The sequence below is a fragment of the Pezoporus wallicus genome, unplaced genomic scaffold, assembly GCF_028554395.1.
Source record: "Pezoporus wallicus isolate ANWC-B61680 ecotype Strahan unplaced genomic scaffold, APGP_CSIRO_Pwel_v1 contig_5958, whole genome shotgun sequence".
Classification (NCBI taxonomy): Eukaryota; Metazoa; Chordata; class Aves; order Psittaciformes; family Psittacidae; genus Pezoporus; species Pezoporus wallicus.
In genome coordinates, this window is record NW_026638491.1 from 2,597,658 (window position 1) to 2,611,165 (window position 13,508).

Below are 13,508 nucleotides of genomic sequence, written 5' to 3' on the forward strand. Positions count from 1 at the left end.
ATTTGATAGGTCCTATTCTGTTATTTTCCATGTATGCAATTAGTGTAGTTGCCATTGTAAAGTTACATGAAAGATAATGCATTTTATGGTAAAATAGAGGAATGGTGTCAACCTGGGGAAAATTTGGGGAAGTTGCTCCCACAAAAATGAACAGCAAACTGAATTGTAGTTTAAACACTAATGGAACTACTGTTTCTTTCCTTGTTGGTACATCATAGGACCTGGAGTTCCCAGCTGGAGCGTGTCTTTTGCTGACATATCAGTATTTTGCTAAGTTAGGGCAGTTTTGCAGTAATTATTTTTGACATTTCAAAGAGAGTGGGCTGGCTTTTTATTCGGTGGACACAGAGATTAAAAATTAAATGGGAAATTTTATTAATTTGAGTTGTGGTTAGTTTTTTTGTTCTGTTTTATTTTTTAAAAAAGTAAGTAGTGTCATAATGGTGAAAATTTACTCAACTTCCACCTAATTTTCAGGATTGTTGAAAACCAGTTGATACAAACTTTTTTTTTTTGTGTATCTGGGAAATGTGTAGCTAAAGTCGTAATATTATAAACAGATGACATTTTACAGAGAACTGGGATCCTATTTTCCCCAAGACTTATAATGAGAATGAAGTATCTGTACCCCACCAGCTGTATTCCAAGTCTTAGTTCAGTTGACTGAAAAGCTTCACTTGATGTTCAAATACAGAAAGAGGTTCTGGTATTATTTGAGGAGTTTTAACCAACTGGCTCAGCTCATCTCGTGTACTTGGGAGAAAAAGCACAAATCTGACTGTTGTCTCTCAGTGAGCAAAGCAAGAGTGGCTTAATTTAGTGTAAAGTCACTGTACTGCAGCATTTGTTCTACCTAGCTGCCCTCATGTATCCCTCCTGCCTCTCTGCAGAAGTTAAATTGGCTTGTTTGTCTTTCTTATATCTAGTCTGAATCTCCCCTCTTTCAGTTCAAGAAATACCCCTTGTCCTGTTGTGACAGGCCCTGTTAAAAAGTCTGTCCCCACCTTTCTTACAATCCTGCTTTAAGAAGAGGGCATGCTGTTACCAACTTCGTTTAAAAAAAAAAAATAAAAGGGTTGTCAGCCTTTTTTATAACAAGCTAAATAGGCATCTTCTCTTTTGCTATGATTAACCTGTGTAAATGTTTATTTGGAAATTGTTTTACAAAACAACAGACTAATATTGCTACCCCTCACCCAACAAAATGACAGCAGTTAATGTCAAAGTTACAATTAAAATGTGACCAGTGACCAGTGCATTCAAAAGGCTCTGTCAGATGAGTAGAAGGAAAAGATGAAGCAACAAGAACTGTTCAAACTGCTCACACAGGTCAGAAATGACTGGAAACAGTCTGAAGTTACCATCTGAATAGAATGGGGTATTTGGAAAGATGTGCTTAAGATTTCTGAGAGGAAAATACATCCCAGTTCTTGACTGTGAAAATGACAGATGATAAATTTGTATGTGATACGAATTAATTGAAAGATATTTACAGTATATTGAGGTGTTTGAAAGATGTTTTGAAAACCTGGGGTTTCCTTTCTGTTCTCTACCCCACATGGAACAAGTGGGGATAGCAGCAGTTAACGATTTTGTTGGCAGATGAGACTGTGGATAGAAGTCTGGGGTTTTTTTTGTTGGTTTTGTTGGTTTGGGGTTTGGGGTTTGGGGTTTTTTTTTTAAGCTTTAAATGAACCTGTACTGTGGTTGACCTAATTAATCAAACACTCTTGCTAATAACCTACAGGTAATTAATGCTATTTACAGCTGGTAACGTGAAGGAAAGACAAGGAATTTTCCTGTGCTTTCCAAACTTCAAATATAGTTCTTAGGGGCAGATCAGACTCAAAACATTTTAGTTAGTATCAGTAGGCATCACTAAAACAATAGAATACTTCAAATCAGATTTGGCAACAGCTCTGTAGTAAATAATTTGGCAAAGCATTACACTTTTTTGTTACTCAAAGTGATCAGTTATTTTGGTTTTGGTTCCAATCCCAGTTCAGTTGAAGCCAATAAAGAGCTTGCCATAGACTTTGGTAGGACCAGAATCAAATGCATGTTCATGAACTGTGGTGAGGAGTGCACTTCTGTGGTGAGCAGTGCACTTCCATTTGGTACTTCAGGTTTGCTGTTCTAACAAATTCACAAAAATCCCAATGAAAATCCCCCCAAAATACAAGAAATACATAATGGATATAATACTGTTCATTGGAGGATTTGATAAATAGTAAGCTTTCTTATTTCACTGAATTAAAAACAGGTTAACTGATTCCTTTTTTCAGATGACAGAGCCAGAGACCACTTTTCTGCCCTTCGGTTATTTGCTGTAACTAATAACGTGTCCTAAGTTATGAAAAGCTGCATAATGTTGGATTAAACATTGTGTTTAATAATGTTATTTGCTGTAACTAATAACTTCCTAAGTTATGAAAAGCTGCATGCTATAATCTTGTTATGATGCTGAAAAGGCCAAGTTTTGGGAAATTATTCAAGGCATTGGCTAACAGCTTTAAGTGTGACATGTTTAAACCTGTTCCAAGAGAAATGGAGTTTAAGTACTATGTAATTTTTCCCGGTGTTTTATTTAGACACTTCTGTTTTCAGCTGTCATAGTGTATCTCTGTTAATTCCTTTAAGAGCCACTGCCTTTCCTACTGGCCCTTGAAAGAAGGCCCAGAAGTCAAAACACTGGTGATTTACACCTGTACACAGATTAGATTAAAATTCCTGCTGCTTTGCTCCGCAAAATCTATCTCCTCTTTCTCCCACATAAGGACACTTGTATTTGCTGTTTTTTGTATTCTCATAGCAACTGCATTTTCAAAGGAAACTGCATGTAAAATCTGGAAATATGGCAACAATTCTGAATTCACACATCACCACAGTCTTCCTGTTGTTGATTTTTCCTATGCCAGCCCTGATGTATCAGAAGTTCTGAAAAGAGACAAGACACAAGGCAAAAGTGTCCTGGGCCAGGAGTCAGCATATGAAACAAGAAAAACAAACTCAACCCAACAGCTGCCATTCAATCCCTTTAAAAGGAGAGGTAAGTTTATGTTATGGTCAGCTAAATTTTAAACTTTGCTTCTCATTTGTAATAAGCAGAATGTGTATTTTTTTTTTTTCATCTTATGTGCAATGAGTATTTAAATATCAGTCATTGCATATTTTAGGTATCTAAAGTACCAATTCTTTGAATAAATTTGAAGTATTACACCCTACAGAAGATGCAGTTTACTGCCCAAAGCACTACAGCATCCATGTGCAACATTTAAACCATCTTAAGGTTTTCTGTTATGAAGGCATTGCACAGAGTCATTTGCAAATGATTTGTAGACACAGACCAAATATCAAGTGATATTTAATCTCTGTACAATTTCTGTAGTTCATTTAAAACATGACTTTGCCAGATCTACTTACTAGGACTATATCGCTAGTAACATTAAGGAATCTCTGAACTTTTACAAGCCCTATGAAATCTTTTTCCTTGAAAGTGCTCCTGTTAGTCCCAGGAAAAATCTATAGGAAAGCATGCTCTATAGCTCAAGATGCACATTAACAAATTTGAAATTGTTAGGTAAATTTCTGCAAGCTTTTAATTCCATAGCTTTATTGTAACTGTATTTTGGTTATTAACAGTGATCTCTCAAAACTCACTGATTTTGGTCTTACAGAATAGTAACCCCCAAGAACTTCAGAATGCTTTTTACAAGTAGGGCAAAAGTGAATTGAAGCTGTCCTAACAAGGGGATTCCCCAGTCTCTCAACAAGAAAGAAGCTGCAAAGAGGTTTGTAACTTGTTGAAAGCCTAGTCTGATTCTGAAGCTTTGGGAATAAGAACAAAGTCCAGTGTCCACACGTATCAGCTGGGTTGTATGTATTTTTCAAAGGGCAAGACCTCCTGGTGTAGCACTTTTGATGCACCGTTTATATTCCAAGATTTAGAGCATTTTCTTCTTTGTAAAAGTGTTTAGAGATTAAAAATCTCGTATTATATCATTCCATAGCACTGTAGGTTCTAGCAGGTTAAAACCCCACAAAACTCAGTGAAATATTACATGTAAGTATTCAACTTTTATATTATAAAGTGCATTTTGGGCACCAAATTAAAATACCATTTATTGCCATCAGCATGGGTCAAATGAGTGTATCTGTATGGGTGGAATTTGTTGCGTCTTAAAACCTTTGTTGCCTGTGTCCAGCTATGTAGCTACTGTAATACAAGAGAACACCAACCAGTATCTTCCTGCAGCTATGGGAAGCCTTTTCTGCTATGTTGCTATTTGACTAGGAGGTAAAGGGACTGCAGGGTTGGGATGACTTGCTCAGCAAGATCTTTAGGCTATGTGATGCTGGGGTCGGTATTTTAATAAGATCTAAAATTAAGGGTGGCTAGAACACATGCAGAAGTTGTGTGTCGTGGTTTAAACCCAGTCAGGTAATTCGTTCGCTCACTTCCCCCCCTTTCTTGCCCTCCCCCTGCTCTCGGAGGGACGGAGAGGAGAATCGAAAAGAATGCAACTCCCACGGGTTGAGATAAGAACAGTTTAGTAACTAAGGTATAACACAAATCACTACTGCTACCACCAGTGATAATAATGATAAAGGAAATAACAAGGGAAGAGAATACAACACCTCAGCACCAGCCAACCGATAACTCGCCCCCCCTCAGCCCGACCAAGCACTGACCGATACCTCCTCCAACCCTGCAGTCTCCCAGCCCTTCCGGCTAACTCCCAGTTACCTCCTGGGCATGACGTGCTGTGGTATGGAATACCTCTTTGGTCAGTTTGGGTCAGGTGTCCTGTCTCAGCTTCCTCCTGGCTTCCCCTGCCCCCTGGCAGAGCATGAGGCTCACAAAGTCCTTGGCCAAACCAAAACATCGCTATCAGCTCTGTTCCCAGGCCGAAAGTCAAAACACTGCACTGCACCAGCTACCAAGAAGGGGAAAAATGACTGCTACTGCTGAACCCAGGACATTGTGTGTATACAGTTAACAAGTAACTCTGTGGAATTCTTGACTATTGCTCTGTGCAAGCTGATTATCTAATAGATGTTACATTCTACTTAAAGGTATCATTCATATCCCAGGAGAGCAACACATACTTATGCAAAGTGCTTCTCTGGGGTTATTTGGCCTTTTCAGCAAGCTAAATGTCTTTTTCAACATTTAAATTTTTAAACTGCAAAAGAAACATCCTCTACGAAACCAAAGTACTTTTTAACAAGAGACAAGTCTCTAGCTATTTGTTTAACATCCCCTGACCCACAGTACTTTGCTTACTCTCTTTGAGCTGGTATTTAGTGCTGAACATCAAAATCATTTGATAGAAGTGTACTTTGTCTGAATGGATAGTTTGCTGTTCAATTAATTGTTCATTTTAATCCAACATTAATCACAATACCACAACAAATAGAGTAGTGTGTTAACCAGCAGTGTCTAAAACAAACCAGTGTAATCCAGAAGCAGTAATATATATTTGAAAAATCAACTCATGAAATAATTTTCATATTCAAATCTATTACTAGAACAAATAGAAAAGTCATACAGTAATTAAGTGAACATATCAAAGTAGACTTCCTAGGGCAAAGTATTAATAGTCACAAAAAATGGTGTCAATAAAATCAATTAAAATACTGTTCCTTCCAAATAAAAAAAAAAGAGAAAGATGAAACTTAATGAAACATCAGTAGTGTGATGGGATGGTTCAAAGTGCATATGTAAGAGGGTGGCAGTGCAAGATCTCCTCTTTATGCATTCCCTCCTCTTGGCACAATAACCTTGTGCAAATAATAGTCCTGCAGCCTTTGCAACGGATCACCTCTCTTCCCAACTGGGACCTTCATGTGCTCCTAGTTGTACTAAAGATTTCTGTAACCTGTCTTGCAATATGCAAGGTAGTGCACACTTTCTAGAAAAGTATGTTATGTGCCAGTAATGCCCCCTCACCCCAAAGGAGGCTGGTGACTAAGGACCAGGAAGTGACATAGACTTCTTAAACACCCGTGCCCAGTTTGGGGGCCCTGGATAAGGGGGTGGTGGCATGTTGTACTGTTGTCCATCTGAAGTAACTGCTTGCTCATAAGTTGGTAGTGATGAATCATCCATTCCAAGAGGAAGTGGATTTAAAGAAAATTCTTCACGCCTTCTGAAGATGCTAGATGAATTCCGTCTTCTACTTCTTACGTAATCCAAGTACCTAAGCAAAATTAACAGCAGTATAAGTGGCAGCTTCTCTTTTAGAGGGAAGAGAGAATATACAGTCAGAGTTGTAATGAAAAAAAACAAACCAACAAAACAACCCCAAACAACAAAAAGCCACCCCAGAAAAACTCCACCACACGACAAAAAACCTTTGCCTTCAATGATCACAAAGACTCTTTCCAGACCACACAGTAAGAATAGCTCAATAATGTGAAATTTATAGGGAAGAGGAAGCACAGAATCCTTTTCTGTTCCTTTCAAGTTCAGGATAAAGGAACAAGCAGGGCTAGAGAACTAGTGAAGAAGCACTTCCTCTAACCTACTTCATCTCACACCTGAGGTAGACCACATGCCATGAAAACCACACAACCTCCTTTAAAAAGCAAACAGAACACATTAAACTTTCCACTGCAGGCCCCAGCTTATGAAAATGATTCCACCTTTTTAGTATGAATATTTTGGAACCAAGAACACACACTAAAAAGAAAAATCCCCAAAGGTACTTCAGCTATGCAAGTGTTGGTTTATGGTTTTGTGCTCTTAACTTCAGCGTAACTACTGCTAGCGCTCACCTAACTTTGCTGCCAGGAAAGCAAGAACTACAACTCTCACTGGATTCTCTGAGAACACACTCTGACCAACTCACAATGAGTTTTAAATTCCACTCTTACCCAAGAGTTTGTTTTGGTGTTTTGTTTTTTAATCAGCAGAATTCCTTACCCTGGTGGTTGCCTTGATTTGCATCTACTTTTGCAGCAGTAGAAGATAAGCAGTACAGTTATAACTAACAGTACTCCAGCAGCGACAAGACTGATGAGAAGTCCTGTAACATTTATCTTTTGTAGTGTCTCATCACCTGAAGATAAAACATTGGTTATTTTCATTATGTGTTCTTTCTCTAGTATACAGTGTAAAATACTAATTTTGCTGCGCTATAGGACGCTTGCTGCGTTCCTTTTCACAAATGCCTAGCTTGCTGTAAGAAGCCACTGTATCTGTGCAGTACCACCCAGGAGTATCATTCACATGCAGCTTAAAGCAAAAGTTAGTAGATACTTCCTTTCCTGTACATAGAACTGTTGAGTCTGTCTTCTAATGCCTTCCAAATACTATTTCATGTACCTGTGACCTCGATCAGGCTACAGCTTTCTCCTCCAGTCATATTGACCATTTTTTTTATAAAACCTCTGGCATAAGACTACTCTGAACCTAAATCACTCTTAGATTACTGTTACAGAAATGGGGAGGAAAGGGGAAGAAACAAACAAAAACCACAAAAAGCAGACACAGAATTACTGCAGACTACCAATTGTGTAATAAAACAAATGGACAAGAAAATTATACTACTTTTACCTACAGACTAACACCGGATCCCACTGTAAGACACTTTAATGAGTTTTACTATATCAGATAATGCAATAAACTTGTACAGCTCACAGTGAATTTTAGTAAAAAGATCAATTCTGATATTGGTAACTGAATGCATGGTGTATTTTAAGAATGTACTGTTACAACAAACACAAAATACTGCAATATAAGCAAAGAATAAAAAGATTACTTACCTAGTTTTATTTTAGGGCCTTTAGTTGAATAGTCTTTCCAAAAATCCATCTATAAAACCAAAATGACGAGATTTATGGGATACATAATCTGCAGGCTTATTGACAATGTCATTTACTATGGTACTGTGGGCAAAATTTAACAGTGGCATAAACAGAAGCGACTCCTGCTGAAGGATTCAAACTTGCTTTTCCCACTATATTTTTCACATACATTCAAGTTTGTGTATAAAATACAGTTTCACAAAGCAGAAAATACCAGCTGATGAAAGAGAAAAGTGCATTTAACTGTCCAGTGTTACCTCTTATTTCTGCCTGATTGCAGTAGAAGTCAGCATATATTCTGACACTATAAAAATGCTGGGAATTAATCTTTTTAAATCCCTGCAGAATAGTATTACTGAGGCAAAGTCAAGTTTTTAAGAATCAGACATTTGCATGAGAAGTATCTGAATTCATACCAGCTAAGAAAAATAATGGAATTCATTTAAGAGAACCTTTATGTTGCATGACTGTGTTTAGCTGTAACCTCCACTTCTGCTCCCCAGCAAAAGACTCCATCAAGATCCTGAGTTAATGCTTCCACGTTTTTCTTAAGAAAACGCTAACAATGGTAATGGAATGTTTCCACCTTCAGGGAGGAGTGTGTTTCTCTTTCTGCAGGTTAGTGCAGAGCATACCCAGAATCACAAAGATTCTTGCTGCAGGCAGCAAGAACAGTATTCAGACAGTCATCACATTCCACTATTGGGCTGAAAGGTTTCTTTTGAATTTTTCTTTTTTTTTTTTTTTTTATACCAGATTTCCTCCAAGCTGTATATAGGTAGTGATTTGGAAGATAATGCTTTAGGAGTACTCTGCAATAGCTGAACTGCAGATTTGTCCTATACTCGTCTCTTCTAAAACACTTCTTTGGCATGACACAGTCAGCCAATTAATACCTAGAGCATGGGGAACACATTCAAATTGGATGCTAAGAAGTTACGAAAAAGATTGATGAGCTTCTAAAAAACACATACAGGTATACCCACAAGGGCTACTTCTGAAGTTTCATGTATATTTGTTTTGCAGAATTAAAGCCCTTACCTAAAGTCTCTTAAGACAGCAGCACGTAATGAAGTGTATTCACTGTGTATCTAGAGCAATAACCCCATTTACAGTAAAATAAGCAATCATTTCCAGTGCTGTTTTCAGGAGGGGTACAGTATTTAGATACAGTAATTATTTAGTTGGTAACCTCCTTCAGTATACTAAATTCAGTATGAACAGCTACCGTTTTATCAGGGTCTTCAAAAATTTCTCTGGCTTCTTCATAATTACACAGCTCTTCAAGGCATTCTCTTTCCAGGTTATCTGGGGTGAATGCCTCAAAATCAAATCTGTTATACAGAAGACGGCGTCCAATGAACAAATTTGCCTCCTTTTCTGATGTGAACACTAATAAAAAGAAAATAAGTTGATTTAAAAGAAGTTAGGACAGCCAGATTTGTTGGGTTAAAGGAATGGTTAATATCCTAAAGGAACACATTAACACCACATCTTCCCGTGACATCTTTCAGCTACATACAGGGAAAATAAACATCAAGGTCTCTCTCCTTCTTTGCTGCTTTTTCTAACTAGGCAATATAAAATAAACATATTTTCCTTTCTCATAAAACATTTTGGTTATTCCTTATACTAACCAAGAAAACTTGATTCTCAGGCCAGCTGTTGTTCAAGTTTTAGTGTTACTTCTTCAGGAATGTGGGCATCAGTTTTTTACTGGAGCTCTTAAGAACAAATAGTCACATGAAGCAGAAATTCAGTCAGATCCAAACCCAGCAAGATACTGACCTACTGGAGGAAGGAGGCAAGAGGGCAGAAAAAAATTTAAAAAATCTGTTCCTTCGATAGAATCCTCAGTATACGTTTTATCAATATTCTGGTGTCTGTGAGTTCCAAATTTTATTTACAGAATTTGGATTTTAAGTTATAGCAGCAGAGTTCTATTCATTCTACCTTTGTTCTCTTTTCACTATTGAGGCAGCAAGTTTAGGTAAAGGTTGCCATATTGCCAAGTTTAAATTAGTCCATGATAGGAATTTTCCGACAACAGGCACTTCTGAAGAGATTTAATTCTTCTTTTATGCATTTTACAGGCTCCATGGAGTAAGCTGTGAGGTGAGATACCAGGAGAGTTAGTGAAATTACAGAAGGCTTTGGAATACAGGAATGCATCTTCTCACCAGGCATCTTCCACAGTCAAGTTTTAGCCTGCTCTTGCTACAGATTATATATATATATATATATATATGACAGAACTAGTTTTCTGGTTTGGCTTTCAGTGAAAGCCTAATCTGTATTCCAAGAAATTCAGTCTATTTGGTTAAGCAAAACAAGTAGAGGATTATTGTTGCAAATGTAAAGTAGAAACAACACTGTTACATAGCAAGCCAGACAGCTAAAAAAATGAAGATGAGATTCAGTATGAAGTTATTCAGCTACAAATTAGCTCTGTGTTCTTGTTAGCTTGTTTGGCTAGATTGTTACATCTTTTAGGAATTTTTAACCTAATAGTTACTGTTAGATCTTGCAGCAGTATCTCAAAATAGTTTGCTCTCTGAAAATGAAGAAAAATGCAGTGTAATTTGCATATTCACTGCTTATGTCCTGAATACCATAGTATAAATATATACTTTAATAGTCCTTCAATATATCATTTACATACTATTACAGTATATATTGAAGGAGCCACACGTGTGTGCATACTGTTGTGTAAGAAGGGAAAACTCTTATTCCAAGGAAAATCTAAGCTTCAAATATTTACGCTAGATCTAAGAGTAACCAGAGAGAAGGACCTAATTAAAAAACAAAACTAAACCCACCAAACAAACCCACATGTGGAAATAGGAAAGAATTACAAGGGAAAAACATTACCAGTATTTTTAGCTCACTGCAATCACAAGAACTACTTCAGCCTTCTGGAACAGAGATCTTCAGTTTTGCTCAGTTGCATTTCATTCCTTCCCATGCAAGCAGTATTAGCTATACTTCCTAATTAACTTATATAATCAATGCATTTTAATTACTGGGTAATGCATAAGCACGCCACCTGGAGCCTAAGACCCCTAATCCCCAGTGATATGTGCTCCTTTTCTCTTTCAAAGAGTCTTTATCCATTTATCTGCATTTCTTGCACTTTGTAGGCCACAGTCAAAGTACACCTATCTCCATCTCCAAATTGCCTGCAATTAAGATAAGAATTACCTTTGATTAAGAAAGTATGTGGAGAATGAAAGATGGGATTCAATTCTTTCCTACATGTGAGGGAATTGAATGCAGTTCTGCAGTCCTTGGTTCAACAAAACAGGAAATGCAGTTTTAGGATGCCTAGCTTTTAATCAGAAATGCACCCAATGTGCTAAATAAAGCAGCTCTGCTGGTAAAAGACATTCAGGAAATGCTTCAGGGGTAAACCTGTCGATGCAGGTACCCCATGCTCTGGGTAACTGTTCTACTTGCTAAATTATTGGGTGAAGAGCTGGGACTTTCTCTTTCCAGCTCTGTTCTTGAGAGGAGTGGCCTGGGCCTGTTGTCAGGGGCAGACTCTCTGCCATCAGTTCACAGGCATGATGCTCTATGCCCAAAGAGAAATATGGATTTTCATGAATAACCTGCCTCAAGCATTTTTGTGCTAGCCATGTTTTCTGCTCAACATGCTGCCCTGAAGGGGCCTCCAGCTCAATGAGATGCTTTTTTAAAGTCTGTCTTAATGTTTCAGCACTCTGTCCACTTAGGGGACTGGACAGTGAAGTTACAAATCTCTTTTTGAAGCCCTAATGCTTAAACGTTAAGTTTCACACAGTGTAGCACTGTTGTGCTTGAATCCTTCTGGGGAATTTGTTTTTACCTCAGTTCCTCTCCACTTCCTCCAAAGTATGGAGCTGCAATACCAGCACCGTATTTCTCTTTCAAGGTGTTTAAGGGGATCTGGTATTGATAAAAAAATACCAATCTCTAAAAACAAGCAAATAAACCCTTTCAAATAATGTTTCAACCTTTTCGAATTGTCATGTTACTTAGAGTATTCTGGTTTTGTCAATTATAATAACCCTACAGACCTAGAGAAAGCATAGTTGTCCCAGTTGGCACTTCCTGCTGGATCTGATTAATACTTAATATTGACACCCAGGTCAATTATCAGTCATTTCAGCAAAAGATATTAAAATATTCTAAAATAAAGCATAAAACAGCTTATTTTTTTAAAAATCAAGTTTAAAAAGAAAACAACTCACAAATAAAACCCAAACCAACAAAAGCAAAACTATTTGCACACATTAAAAGATTTCTCGGCAGAAACAAAAGTAGATGCAGTTTTGTTTTGGAAAACAATCACATTAAAAGTAAGTTACCGTCTTTGTGCTCAGATTGCTTCAAGCTATTTAACGTCCCTGTGCAGTGAGGAAACGCAAACGTCGGCCCGTGTAATTGACACAGCAGAACCAAAGACACAAGCATGGCGTAGTATCTGTCAGACAGGAACGAACGTGAGTTAAAGTGACGACGCCATATTCCGAAATGCGATGAACCATGAATGAATCCTATACATGAAGTCATCTAACACAAGCACCTACATGCAGTTGAGGCTCATGCTTCCTATTGGAAGGACAAGGATCCAAAACCGGTCCAGCACGTCTGGGTTCAACTAAGTTCTGGTTGTGTAACACGCGCAGGTGTAAGCGGGGCCGCGCACCCGCAGCGGCGAGTTGGACCCTCCCGCTCCCTATGGAGAGTAGAGCAGCAGCCCGGGGGGTGGCAGTTCTACAGGGAAAGATCACACTGGGTGCTGTAGGTACTCTGAACTTGGGATCGCGGCAGTCCTGCCGCCAGAGCACCACGGCAGCTTACAAAAGCTACCTGGCGTCAACGGGCGCACAGGAAACCATTTCGGCAGGAGAAAGCCGCGACCAACCTCCTCACGCAGAGCACTCCCCCGACTAAATAGCTACAGAAAATAAGAGAGAAATAAGGCCGCAATTCTTCCGTTCGCCTGACACAGGGGAAAAGCGCAGACGTGCAGCCAGCCGAGGGCACCTACAGCTGCCCCAGCACCCCCGGGGCCGCTCCCGCGGTCGGCTTCTAGCATCGGACCAGACCCGATCCGATCCGACCCGACTCGAGCTGGGCAGATTCCAGGGGAGCGGGAGGTTTCGACTCAGAAGCGCCTTCCCTTCCCGTCCTGCTAGGCGCTGAGGTGCGTCCCTTGGCGCAGCAGGGAGAAGGGCTCCTACCCCCCTACCTGTCACGGTGAGGCTCCAGCGACGGCCTAGAAGGGAGCGGAGGACAGAGACACCTTCCGGTGTGGCCGCTGCTGCTCTAGCGCCAGCTGCACTTTCGGGACGGGACGGGACGAGGCTCGGCTTAGTCACCCAGGTCCACATGGACCGGCCCCGCCCCGGGTGAGCGCTTCGGCGGGGGGAAACACCCCTCGTGCCTGAGGGGAAAGGGGGTGCTCAGGAGCGATAGGGGGAGCTGGGGTGGTGCTGCGGCTCTCCCTGAGACACAAGCCTGGCTGTCGCCTCAGCTCACGGCCGGGATCCCTCGGAGGACAAGGTATCAGACCTTTCGTCTTCTGTAAACGTCTTTTACTGTTAAAACTTACTCCCTCCCTACCTGCGGGTTGATTATGATGCTGAAGATGTGGTTTGCCTCTGTGCTTCTTAAAAGTGAAGCCTTTGGTCTAATGGCAGGGTGTCTGCCGA

The 13,508-nt window shown here is 39.6% G+C and overlaps 1 protein-coding gene across 1 annotated transcript; it reads right to left on the minus strand.

Moving 5' to 3' along the window:
- Positions 1-5,229: 5,229 nt before the first annotated feature.
- On the minus strand, positions 5,230-12,274 carry PRRG4 (proline rich and Gla domain 4). The gene is made up of 5 exons (XM_057410975.1): positions 12,159-12,274; positions 9,041-9,204; positions 7,771-7,819; positions 6,929-7,064; positions 5,230-6,203 (listed from the first exon to the last, which is right to left on the minus strand). Exons 1-5 carry the CDS (start codon positions 12,262-12,264, stop codon positions 5,972-5,974), a joined length of 687 nt encoding a protein of 228 aa, XP_057266958.1. The 5' UTR covers positions 12,265-12,274; the 3' UTR covers positions 5,230-5,971.
- Between the last annotated feature and the right edge of the window lie 1,234 nt (positions 12,275-13,508).

What these genes read in the sequence shown, in the direction of transcription:
- PRRG4 (XM_057410975.1), bottom strand. Translation starts at nt 12,264, where the DNA reads ATGCTTGTGTCTTTGGTTCTGCTGTGTCAATTACACGGGCCGACGTTT. An exon ending in GCAATCTGAGCACAAAGACG is followed by an intron (nt 9,205 to 12,158) that starts GTAACTTACTTT and finishes TCTTTTTATTAG; the next exon opens with TGTTCACATCAGAAAAGGAG. An exon ending in TTGAAGACCCTGATAAAACG is followed by an intron (nt 7,820 to 9,040) that starts GTAGCTGTTCAT and finishes TTGGTTTTATAG; the next exon opens with ATGGATTTTTGGAAAGACTA.